This window comes from Mixophyes fleayi, chromosome 1 (genome assembly GCF_038048845.1).
Source record: "Mixophyes fleayi isolate aMixFle1 chromosome 1, aMixFle1.hap1, whole genome shotgun sequence".
NCBI lineage: Eukaryota > Metazoa > Chordata > Amphibia > Anura > Limnodynastidae > Mixophyes > Mixophyes fleayi.
Genome location: NC_134402.1, coordinates 70,444,695 through 70,458,500, shown reverse-complemented (window position 1 = coordinate 70,458,500; position 13,806 = coordinate 70,444,695). Strand labels below are relative to the sequence as shown.

At 39.1% G+C, this 13,806-nt stretch overlaps 1 protein-coding gene across 8 annotated transcripts in view; it reads right to left on the bottom strand.

Moving 5' to 3' along the window:
- The window catches only part of MICU3 (mitochondrial calcium uptake family member 3), a 120,038-nt gene that overhangs the window by 43,288 nt on the left and 62,944 nt on the right, over positions 1–13,806 (bottom strand). For all 8 annotated transcript variants that reach the window (XM_075196252.1, XM_075196286.1, XM_075196260.1 and 5 more), the window contains exon 6: positions 11,067–11,149. In XM_075196252.1, coding sequence (XP_075052353.1) covers positions 11,067–11,149 — 83 coding nt within the window. The remainder of the gene's footprint in view (positions 1–11,066; positions 11,150–13,806) is intronic.

Here is a 13,806-nt window from a genome sequence, read left to right as displayed (position 1 = left end):
ACAATAAATGTACAAAGTGAGTGGACAACTGTTTAGTATGAAATTTACCAGCCTATGTGAGACAAGAACAAGGGGAAGTCCAAAAACTGCTCTATTTAGCATTTGTAACAAAACGCTTCAATTTTCCTGGGTTTTCACAACACAGTCTTAGATTCTTTAGTGTGGAGTTCTTTAGTGCAAGTCAGGTGTATATAAGTAGAGAGTACTGGGGGAATGGGCAGGTTTCTACAGATGTTTTACAGTATTTGTCACCCAAAAGGAGGCATGAGGCGGCTTTTATGAATGGAGCAAACCTCATAAAAAAGAAGGCAAGTTACTCAATGTTTAACTGGCAGAAGGTGCAAATAAGTAGGGATGTGCACCGGCCACTTTTCGTGTTTTGGGTTCTAATGGGTTTTGCCAAAACACCCCCCTCAAGGTTTTGTGTTTTGGGTTTTGATTTTTTTTAAAAAAAGCATAAAAACTGCTAAAATCCAGATTTATTTATTTTTTTTCACTCCTACGCTATTATTAACCTCAATAACATTCATTTCCACTCATTTCCAGTCTATTCTGAACACCTCACAATATTGTTTTTAGGACTTATACTGCAGGATCAGTGAACTTTGTTATATAGCAGTACCACTGGACTTATACTGCAGGATCAGTGAACTTTGTTATATAGCAGTACCACTGGACTTATACTGCAGGATCAGTGAACTTTGTTATATAGCAGTACCAATGGACTTATACTGCAGGATCAGTGAACTTTGTTATATAGCAGTACCACTGGACTTATACTGCAGGATCAGTGAACTTTGTTATATAGCAGTACCAATGGACTTATACTGCAGGATCAGTGAACTTATATAGCAGTACCACTGGACTGGACACAGGACAGCACCACTGGAATTATGGCAGCACCACCACTGGACTGAGCAGGACAGAGCACAGGACATCACCACTGGACTGAGCAGGACAGAGCACAGGACATCACCACTGGACTGAGCAGAACAGAGCACAGGACAGCACCACTGGACTGAGCAGGACAGAGTACAGGACAGCACCACTGGACTGAGCAGGACAGAGCACAGGACACCACCACTGGACTGAGCAGGACAGAGCACAGGACAGCACCACTGGAATGAGCAGGACAGAGGACACCATTAACACACCCTCCCTCTTCCCTGATCAATGCCCGAGTGAAGATGGCGGCGGCAAGCGGGGACTAATATGAATCCGGATCTCGCAAGATCCGACGGCGGGATTATGACGTTTTGCCTCGTTTTGAGATGGGCGGGAATACCCGAACAGTGCTCGGATCAGGCTCGGATCGGCACTGTTCGGATTCCGGGAATCAGAGCCCGCTCAACCCTACAAATAAGGTATATTTTGTTAATATTGTAGTTTGTATTGATAACTTTTACAATGCTAGTCTATATATAAGAATTATCTGCACCAGATATGTCTTTATTATCAATACTTGCTACTGGCAATGTATGCCAAATATATATTTCATATGGGGTGCTCTCCTAGAACAATCACACTATATAAGTTAAGAGAAAAAAAGAAAAACAGAAAGTCCTAACAAAGAAGGCACTTTAAATTGTTTATTACCAGTACGGAGTCAAAATGTCTTTAAAAATGTAATTATTAAAACACTAAAATGATTTATTGATTGACTTGATATAGTGCTATTTCAGGTCCTATATCTGCAGTGCACTATCCGCTGTATGTCTGGGTAGGTTACATGCCCAGACATACAGTACAATACTAGCATATTCTCCAATCCTTTACTGGCTTTCACATGCAGCTATTAACTTTATGAAACGAACCAATAAGGGTATACAATATACATTGGAGGACTACTCTGTTGAGACATTAATGAACAGCGCAAGATAAGGGAGGCAGCTGATGTTCATAGCGTCCTGCAGGTTCAAGTACAGGACGTTTTAGTACCGCTATCGTTAATATAATGTTACTAACAACAAAACAGGACACTTGCATTAGATGTAAAGCGCTGGGGATAGAAAATAACATACAAGTGTTGGACTGTCAGGCTAGTGCAAAACGAATAGCACTAAATTTAATAGCTGCATGTAAAAGCCAGTAAAGGCATAGAGAATAAGCTAGGGCATGTAACCTGCCCAGACATACAGAGCATAGTGCACAACAAATAAAGTTGCTGAACTTGATATAGTCCTGAAAAGCTGAGTGTGTTACAATATGCTTTTAAAACAAAATAAGAAGTGAATAACCTGACACCTATAGAGGACAGCGCTGGAGGATAGTGAGACTAATTTCAGCTGGTATCCTGTAGAGAATAATGCAAGATAATTATACAAGATATATAGCAACGTCTTTTGAAATTTGGGTGAGACATTCTAAGCAGTATAAAGGAAATTAAACTGTCCAAAATTGTTGTTGCAACTTTGAGTGATCTGTAGTAACATCTCAATAAGGCGCACTGCGGATCAGAAAGGATAGGATTCAAAATAATAGGGTATGCTGAATTGTAATAATCCCCAGGCTTCAGATCTTATCAGAGTGAACTGATATAAATAAATAGAATATATTTATGATTAATCAGGATAAATAAAAGGCTATTTGAAATAGATAATAACATTTGCCATAATTTGAGCTAAAAGTAAGCCACTTAAAATAGAATTGCTTAATCATAGAGTGATAGTGTACCTCAATAGTTTTAACCCTATTTGAACAATAATAATTTGAACCGATAAGATTTTAAAAGGTAAATACCATACCTATAACACTAAAGATTATTATGTGCCTCAACTATTATACTTATATTTGATTTAAATAATATTTTAGGACCAATAGGAATTTAAATGTATATTTCATCTACTAAGAGATTATCAAGTGTCCAAAGGGGGATTTCTCTTTTCCCCTTTTTTAAATTTATTTCACTAATCTTTCTATAATCTTTAATCACTTATATGTATGTGTATATATATATATATATATATATATATATATATATATATATATATATATAACACAAGTCAATCAATAAGATAATTTTAATGTATCAATAAATATTTTAATTTTTACAGAAATCTTGTCTCAGTACTGGTAATAAACAAATTTAAAGCGGCTCAGATGTTAGCGCTTTCTTTTTTCCCCTTAACTTTTACAGTACAGAAGAAGATGAAACATAGAAATACAACATACTGTACATTTAAATAACTTCAGATTATCTTATCAAGTGTTAGAAGTAGCTACTTTGATTATATTGTAGCAGACTCCAGCCACAAGCTGTAGTGTGCATAAAAAGCCACCAGTAATTTTAAGAGGCTGCATTGTAAAATCACCAGATACCTGAGGTCCTGCATAGTAAAGGCACCACATAGTTTTGCATTGTAAGGTCACTTGCAGGAATTTGTGGTCTGTATTGTATAATGACTTTCAGGAAAAGGTGCTTCCTAGTATGTACTGTTTTGTATAGTGGTCACTAGAATGCTTATCTATAATGTATATCAGTCACTAGGATTGTTGCTGTATTGTATATTGGTCACTAAGATAAGAAATGTCTGTATTGTATAGTGGTCACTAGAATCTAGAATGCTTGTCTGTATTGTATATCAGCCACTAGGATAGTTGCTGTATTGTATATTGGTCCCTAAGATAAGAAATGTCTGTATTGTATTTCAGTCACTAGGATAGTTGCTGTATTGTATATTGGTCACTAAGATAAGAAATGTCTGTATTGTATAGTGGTCACTAGAATCTAGAATGCTTGTCTGTATTGTATATCAGCCACTAGGATAGTTGCTGTATTGTATATTGGTCACTAAGATAAGAAATGTCTGTATTGTATAGTGGTCACTAGAATCTAGAATGCTTGTCTGTATTGTATATCAGTCACTAGGATAGTTGCTGTATTGTATATTGGTCACTAAGATAAGAAATGTCTGTATTGTATAGTGGTCAGTAGAAATCTTGTCTGTATTGTATATCAGTCACTATGATAGTCACTGTACTGTATATTGGTCACTAAGATAAGACATCTCTGTACTTTATAGTGGTCACTAAATTTCTCTCTGTATTGCATCTTTAAATAGAATGCTCTTTGGTCACCAGAATGTACTGTACTACAGTAGAATCTGAATTGAACACTGGTCAGATGGCACTGTGTGGATTAAAAATCATAATATCGATTGCAAAACTTGAAATAACGATTATTCATATATTACATTAGCTGCGTAATGTCCATAGTAGGTAAACTATGCCGACATTTTCCACATTGCGGTCAGTGGCGGATCCAGGGGGGGGGGGGGGCGATAGGGCCGATCGCCCCCCCTAGCAGACACTTGCTGCCGACGGCTGCACACTGTGCAGGTCCGTCCAGCCGTGACAGGCAGGGACAGTGTTCTGCCCGGCTGCTCTGATTGTGTTTAAAACACAATCAGAGCAGCCGGGCAGCACACTGTCCCTGCCTGTCACGGCTGGACGGACCTGCACATAGTGTGCAGCCGTCGGCAGCCTAAGATTTTAGAAAGGGGCGTGGCCTAAATCGCCCCCCCTAAATCGCCCCGGGTACAGTACTTTTCTAGATCTGCCCCTGATTGCGGTGCACTGCTACAAATGCCTGGGTCATTAACCTGCATCTGCCAGCAAGGCCAGAAGTCGCCAGCCATCCCCAGCCTGAGAGTAACTACAATGGTTTTTTATACATATTCAGAAATGGAGGGTGAATCTCAAAAGAAAATAACCGCAAGCCTCCAAAATGTTATATATTCCAATGCATTTTTGTTCCAAATCTGTGAGCACTATTTGCACATTCAGATCATACCTTTCAGACTTTGTTTTGAGCACAAAGAGGTAATAAAGTAACATCTGGATTTAGATCTGTATTGTTGTAGGTGTAATATCTGCAGTGTGTCAGTCGCTGCATAGAGCATTCCCCAGTAACACTATTTCTGCTGCTTTGTTTATTGTGGGACGAGTCTTTTGGCCAGGACATAAAACGTACGCTTTTTTTGTGGCTGAGTCAACATATCTCTGTGTGGGACAGATGCCAACATCAAGTTGTCAGCTGTTCAGGAATTTCCTCACATTTTTGGTATAACAATTACACCAAGTCCAACACCAACTTGCTGACTCATGATTCTGCCCTGAGCCTAGATTCACAACTATTTGTTTCCAAAGTTATTGGACCTGGCATGTCAGTGTAACAATGAAGAACACACAGGGCTTTACAAATTCAGAATACGGAATAACAAGTATGATATGGCTCAGATAAATACATTTTATTGATAACTACTGTTCCACAAAACCCCAACCAAGACAAAACCAAAATGACCTGTATAACCATATATTAAATTAAGCATATTCATTTTTGAAAATTCCAAAAAAGAAGCCCGGGAATACTGAGCGTATTCTGAAACTCAAATATTCTTCCACAGTGGAAATATCTTGATTTTGTGTTAGTGAGGGCTCAATGAGTTTGGAATGCTCAATGATTCATCCATTAGATTCTCTTCTAATGGATGAAATGACAAGATTGTGCACAAACACTGAAATCCCCATCAGGACCAAAGGAATGTGAACAATACAGACTGGATGACTCAACATTCGGTTCTGACAAACACATGCAAAGACTAAAGTTGTTGAAGCTGAATTCTGTGTAATAAGAAATGCTTGAACCCTGCCAAAAACATTAGTGGTAAACGGTACACTTTATGTGATAGCAGGTGATTCATTACTTACCTACAAACTAAAAAATACTTAGCAGTCCATGCTCTAAGTATTATTTCTAAAGTTCAACAGCACTTATTTACTATTGTAATAATTCACATTCATCTTACACTTACTATCAGGTTACTAATTAGTCCTTCAATTGGTACTTCCAGGAAACCACATCTCACATAGTAGCAAACAGGTAGAACGCTTTACTATCAGAAAACATTTTTTGTGGAGTGAAATAGTTGATGGACCTAAAGACAGTTACACGAATGGACTGTGTTTACTATATGGCTTTTCCTATATACTTTTAGATTTGTAAGACATTTAACAGAACGTATTTCTTTTTCATTGCTGTTATGCGAGTGTTGTTTAGAAAGATACAAAATATGTATCTGCTATTAGTATTTTTGAAAAAGAGTCACATAAAACTCTCAGAAGTGCCATGTTTTGCCCCTTTACTTATGTTTAGTCCCTGATAATTGCTTTTGGGCATCTACTACAATACTGCATTAATCATGATATACACCATCCCAGTAACAGGTTCTAAATTAATACCAAAATGCTGTTTCTTATGTATTAGGGTTCTAGAAAAGGTGTAATTATTAAAAAACAGTATCAAGATTATTTAGAAACAGCAGGATAAATGGATTAGAGCATGCATTGCTGAGCTTGCACTCAAATTAGCTCACTGACATTCTTTAGGTGAGCTCTGCACTACTTCTGCACATAATGCAGTGTCTGCGGTCTAGCAGATGCCACAAATAGAAATAGGCAGTGAAATGTGTGTTCTAGAATGTTACGTAGTCTGACAATGTTGATATATTTGTTGCTTATACAAACATACATTTAAATCTGGCAGCCATGTAATTCCACTGTTAAAATGAGTTTCACATAATGCAGGATGGAGCATAAAATTAAAAAAAATAGGACCTGACCACTATGGCCAAGTGGGGTTCACCCAGAGCCGTAACTTAGAACCTAGCGCCTGGGGCAAGAACAACAAATGCCGCCCCCCTAGCCCTCAATTTTAACCAAATTAACCTAAAATATTCCTAAACTGCGCCCCCCTTCAGCGTTGCGCCCTGGGTAGTGGCCCCTGTCGCACAGCCCTAGTTACGGCCCTGGGTTCACCCCATGACGTCATGTCAGGGACAACAGAATCTATGTCACAGATTTAATATACATCATAAACGCCAGGAAAAAAAACTGCTATAGTTCACTCAATCGTCCCTGAAAATGTATCTCCTTAACCTTAGAAGCTGTTTGTATTTCCTGAGATATTTTGAGGGGCATACTGACAGAGTCATATTACCCAGCAAAAGTCATGATTAATGGTATCTCCTCAGATAAGGTTACTATTTGGAATGGAACCAGATAGGGATTCCCATTGCCCCTCCCTCTCCTAATGTTCTACCTAGTGACAGAACCCATTGCTTCAGTTATCAGTTCCACAATCGGAGGCCATGATTCTACACAATAAAGAGTGTCTGACCTCAAGCTTCAACCTAAGATGGCAGCAAAAAAAGATTAAGTACTTGGGGGTCTTTATAATATCAACATATATTTTATATATATCAGGAGAATATATACCAGCCACAAGATTATCACATGGTGACCTGTGATAATCTTGTGGCTGGGCAGAATCATCTTGGTCAAAATGAATATTATATTATCCAGAAATGGTTATAACTTTATAAATCCTTTTGGCTCAAATACCATACTAAATGCTGCACTATATCCCCAAAAAAACGAGATTTGTGTGGAATGGCAGACCTATCTTCTCTCCTTAAAAATCCTATAACAAGAGGGGGCATGGTTCTATATGATTTTAAATTATATTATCTAGCGTCTCTCACACAGATGCAACTAGCTTTGCATCCTTTGAGCAATCTCCTGGCTAGATATGATAGCTAGTTTTGTAAAGCTAGATACCCCTTTCATCTTTTTGGGTTTCAGTAAACTACACAGACCCCCCCCCCCCCCTACATACAACTCGCTCCTGACAATAAAATAGTTGTATAAAAACCTGAGACTCGTACTAGTCTTAGCTCAGCTTCTACGCCAGCAACTCCCCTATCACCCCTCTATAGGACAATCTAGGCTTTCCCCCAGAAATAACCACTAGCTGAAGCCTTTGGTTAACTGTAGAATTTAGCAGTGTGTCTCTGGGGTATATTTACTAAACTGCAGGTTTGAAAAAAACTGAGATGTTGTCTATAGCAACCAATTAGATTCTAGTTATCTTTTATTTAGCACATTCTACAAAATGACAACTAGAATCTGAATGGTTGCTATAGCCTACATCCCCACTTTTTCAAACCCGCAGTTTAGTAAATCTAGGCCTCTGTCTTACTGGCCTTGATATCCAAACAACATTCAACTTGCAACTACTACAAATTGAACTGAATTCATTCAAATCAGACTTTCCTTTCTTTTTTTTTTTTTTACTATCGCTGCCACCTGAGCAGCCCCTACGATATAGGTCACAATGTGAGGTAATTTTCCACACAAAGGCATGATATCCCTACTACACGGCATGCTACTCAATAATTTTTTTCCTCTCAGAGTCTAAATGAAAGGGAATAGGAGAGGGATCTTTCTCTGGGAGGAAGTGAGAGAAGGAGTAACAAAAACCTTCTCTCTGGTCTTATAAAAGAAACAGCATTTAAGTCATACTGGAGATCACACATCTCACCTGCTATTCTGTCCGGGACGAAAGACATAGTGGTTTCCCTTGACTACCGCTACTTCTTTGGCCGCACGGCGTTCCTCCATGTTCTGACACTATTTTTCCGGCAGCTGCTGCGCTTGTGCAAGCCGGGAACTTTTCAAACCTCTCCTGGATTCACATTGGCTGACCATAGGTCAGTTCACTATTTAAGGCACTTCCTCCTATGTTTCGTTGTCAGATCTTCAGGTCTCCTTTCCTGTGAGGATGCAGTTCTCTCTGACTATTTCATCTTCTATTTTTGCCGTTTGAACTAGTGTTACCTGTTCCATGATCAAGACATGTGGTTATACTGTAGAACATCATGCATCATCATCGATCCTGCTTCCAGGCTATACTGCCCTCCAGGACCTCAATGCTTCAGTTCTCTGCAGCTCATTGCCTCACTGTCTAGTCCCTGTCATCTACTCTTCAACCTAGATTTGTGGCCTGTTCCGCAAAACACCACGCATCTTAATCAATCCTGTACCTATGCTCTACTACCTATTAGGATCTCAGCACTCCAGTGCTCTGCTGCCCATCCTACCACACTTGTCAGATCCATCAATCTATGTACTTACCTTCTGGTGCTCCAGTTAAGCCTCTCATCTCCATTGTATCCTGGTTGTCTGTAGCCTGTTCTGTGCCACCTAGAAGACTGAGACCTGCGGTTAGAGAGCAGTCAAGCCCATATTCCCTTGCGAGGATCCTTGTGAATATCTCTCTTTCCGTTAGACTCCACACATCTCGGAGGGTAGACATCATCTGAGCAGGATTCGAGGTCTATTCTAACATCAGAAACCGTGACACTGTAGGTGGTACAATACCCCAGACAGGTTAAGTAAGATGTTCCCCACTTCTGAATTCAAGATATTGAAAGAATTGCAGCCCTAGAGGAAACTTTCTCCATATTTGGTGGACCAACCCAAGGATTACTCCTTTTTGGGATAAAATATAAACCCTCCTTGATGCCTTGTTGGCTTCTCCTGTTCATAAGGATCCATGGACCTTTCTTTTCTCCACACTCCCCCCCCCTAGAACCTAACTGGTTATTCCAAGACACTAATCCCCTATGTTCTGACAGCTGCTAAGTGCCTCATTGCCAATAATTGGAAGAGCTCACAATCCCCCTATCCCTTAAATGATTTACCTGGCAAATTGCCTCTTTTGCGAAAATAACGAACTTTGTTCATGATAGAGTTCACACCTTTGGGCAGCTATGGTCTCCTTAGATGTTTAAGGACAAACAAAAGCAACCACTACCTTTAATGGACCAAGCACTAGACGTTTCGCCCCCATCATGCAGAGCCATACCTAGAGCCATTCTTGTAATCTGTGGTACTCCCAGACCTCGTGTAAATACTTACCCCATCCATTTGCCAGAACCTGGGCTACCAGTGGCACTCACCATAAAATACCTATTGCAGTTCACCCTCCTCCCTTCCTGCCAGTTACATATAAGGTAATCACTCATGTTACTATAATGTGAGATACTGATTTACTTCTGCACATACGCTAAATATGACCATAGATACCATGTCCTTCTGTGCTATGGTTCTCATTGTTTTGTTTTTCTTGGTGATCGAAGAAAATAAAAGAAATGTAAAAAACATGTCCCTTTTTTCATCCATGTAAAATTCTATGATAAGTGAAGAAGCCCTCCACTGTCTCTTAGAAGAAAAATAGAATTCAGCATGTGCAAGTCAAAGCTCAATAGTCACTGGCTCTTACAGGGATATACCCCTTTATATACTGGTGGTGAAACAATCTTCTTCCAGGCTCTTCTTTTATCACCCCCATAATCTCAAGTATGAAAAGTTCATTTCACAAATTTTTGTATTGACCTTGATTATACTATGTACATATTAATTAGGTCATATCTAACACCAGTCACACATATTTCAACTAATATGATCAAACACATGTGCGCTGTCATACCTGATCAAAATACAATCTGCTTGGTAATTGACCCTGCAGATGTTTGATGTGTTTGAGTCGTGAGAATATATTTTCAGAGATAGTGACAATTAAATAGACATCCCAACATTACATATGTTCACATAACCCTAAATTTACTCTCTGAAAGAAGATAATTCTCTGATCTTGTTCGGAATGTCACAGCATCATTTCTTTTGATCTTGGGGAAAAGCAAGGCCTGTACTTTGATTACAGGCAATCCTGTTTGAAATAACGCTAAACAAGAAAATACCCATTAGAAAAAGGAAGAAAATAAAGAATGGCCAGTTTCCAAGTATTACAAGTAAACATTAATCTGTCCAGCCCCATAGGAACAAATAGCAAAATAGAATGAAGAATGCATTTCCTTATTCAGTTAGATCCCCTTTAATGTTCATGCACTTACCTGTAATTAGCTGTTTTCACATCTGGACATTTTAATCTGCTCTAGTTACGGACTTAAAACATATTTTCTTTCCTTTTGATATAGGAACTTGACAAAAAGGTCCTGTGATGTGGTTACATGTAAAGTAGGGAAGGACTTTGATACTGTACAAGCTGTTAAAATGCTCAGTGTTGGCAATGAGGGCACAGGTGTAATTTCATAATACAGGATTCGACAAACTGTTGCTTAAGTACAAATTTCAAAATTTTTTGTACCAACTTCAAGGAATGCTGGTACTTGTAGTTCACCTCTTTTAGTCAATTTGACACTTACCACCAAGAACTCCTCTCTGTCCACCATCTGATTCCCATCTGTGTCAAACATATTGAATGCGATCTTGAAGCCTGCATGAGGTTCTGTAAAGTATTTCACATAAACAGCGTTATTATTATAATTATTATTTATTGGACGCCACATAGCACAAGACAATCATACAAATACAGATAAGACATAACTAATACAGTAAGTAAAATCACAAACACATGGAAACAGTTACAGATAAGTAGCATACACGAGTGAGTAAAAAACTGTAGGGACTCACACAGAATGTGACAAAAGACATGACAGGACATCCGAGGAAGACGGACAATAGACAGACATGAGGCAATAGGGAGAGAGGACCCTGCCCGCGATAGCTTAAATTCTAGAGGGGTAATGTGAAAAAGTAAGTCATGTATAAATATAGCTGGGCATGTCTACAATCCCGATACTGTTTTATATCATGAGCAGTGGCAGAACTACCATTGGTGCAGCAGGTGCTGTGCATGGGGGCCCATGGAGATATTGGGGCCCGCTGCATGGCAGATGCAGCGGGTTGGGGGCCCCGGTTCCCTCCTCCCTGCCCTGGGGTCCGCAGCTCGCTAGTTCCGCCTCTGTTCATGACAGTACACATGAGCAAAGCTGTGGCAAAATCTAGCACAAGTAGTTTATGTGGCAGAACTGGCTCTTTCTGAGAGGTGCAAACTTCCAATAATAAAATCTTTGCCGCGTAACTCCCCTCCGTAATGTATTTGTAATTTCAGAATTTATAATCTATGAATAGTGCTAGGATGACAACAGTCAATTCATTCTGCTGTGTGATCTGGTTGGGATCGTACTGGGAACACTCAAGGCCAAATGTGGAACAAAGCAAAGAAATATGGACAATGTTGCAGGCAGATATTTCATGGAACATTTCTCCATGTGCTATACTGGCACATAGAGTCTGATACTGTACAACTAATAAAGTCTTATATAAAATACCTAATTATCACTTTCACATGTATAAATGAATGCCTTTTATGAAGGTTTTCTATATTAGAGTTTGTATGTTTTAGTTAAAGATTATGTAAATGTAAGCAAGCATGTATTACTTGAGGCTATTAAATGTATAATTATTAACAGAATTATTATGTGTAGTGTGTATTTGCACATTAGTCTAACATGTTAATGTTATTGTGTTGATAGCTGTGGTTGCTAGGATTTCAGCTTTTCTCCACCCAGTTGGGTGTGTAACAGTTCACCGGGACGTCCTACCAGTGCACATCAAGACACAAGGCTCCACTATCAGGAGACACCCCACTATTCAGAGATGCGCCAAGGTTGAATAATCTGAAGAGATGCATTGGGCACATTTTAGCCTAATTTAAATTAAACTAGTCATGAGAGTATAGGAACATCAGAATTGTTTTTATTACATTTTTATATAAGTTGGTAATTTTATTACATTACTTTGAGTGCAATATGGAGGCACATTAAAAGTATATGACGAGACCTGAAGACAGCCAGCTCTGAGCCGGTGGTAGAGGTGTCATTGGCTGTGACAAAGCTGACAGAGTTTACAACTACAAATTGACCCCGAAAACAATAAAAGCGACAGTATGACAATATGGACTTACCATATAGCAGGCAGTCATTGTGTCCGGGTAGCTCTAAAGATGTACAGATGTAAAATGCGACTGTCAGAAATATCTACATAAAGAAATCACTTAATTTCTAATAGACACAGTGCTTTTAAAGCAGCAATGGGCGGACCCACTGCCTGGATTACATTATAAAGGCGGTGGGGCCGCATATTGCTGCTTTAAAAGCGCCATTTGCACTGTGTCTATTCAAAATGACATGATTTCTTTATGTAGATATTTCTGACAGTCGCATTTTACATCTGTACATTATTAGAGCTGCCGGACACAATGTATACTATCGCTATTATTGATTTCGGGATTAATTTGTAGTTCTTAACTCTGTCGGCTTTGTCAGAGCCTTAAATTCATACCACACCCCTCTGAGCTGATGCAAAATTCAGATCCTTTTAGAGATTGCCATGTACCCACCCCCTAAAAGGCTCTCGGTCCATCCATTTATGTAAGTTTAACAATTGTGCTCACAAAAGGAAATCTCGCTCTAGCACTGCTCCTCAAAACTAGGCCGACTGCAGGGGCGGGGGGGTTTCTATATACTGTACTATATAGCAGTTGCGGCGCTGGCAAAAAAGCATCCGCGGTGGTGCTGCATTGTATACAGTGCTGCCGAAACGGAGCTGCTGCGCATGCGCGGCATCTCTCTTGCTTCTTTTTTTTTTTTGGGTGGGGGGGGGGGAACCCCCCTTAAAAATCCTGCGTGCGCCCCTGGACTGTTGCACGTACTTTGCTAGCAACAACCCTGACATTCCATCCCACCTTTTTCCCTGCGCAAAGGTCTGTTCCCCCGCAAAAGCCAAAATTTTACACACCAGAATAAGCACAACTCAAGGTACATTGGAAGGTATTCATGATATTGGGCGACTCCAAATTATTCTACATCTTTTTAAATGTACAAATATTTCATTTTGTTTATGATGCTGTTTTTGACTCTATAATTAAAAGTAAAAACACAAAACATGTTTTTCATATTAGTAATAGTAAATATATATTTTTTTTACTTTTGTTCCACTTTAAGTTGTGTATTATTGTGAGGGGGTTTAAGCAGCGTTAAAATACCATTCTTTATTTTATACAATCACCATTATTGAAATGTGAAAATGCATATACTTATT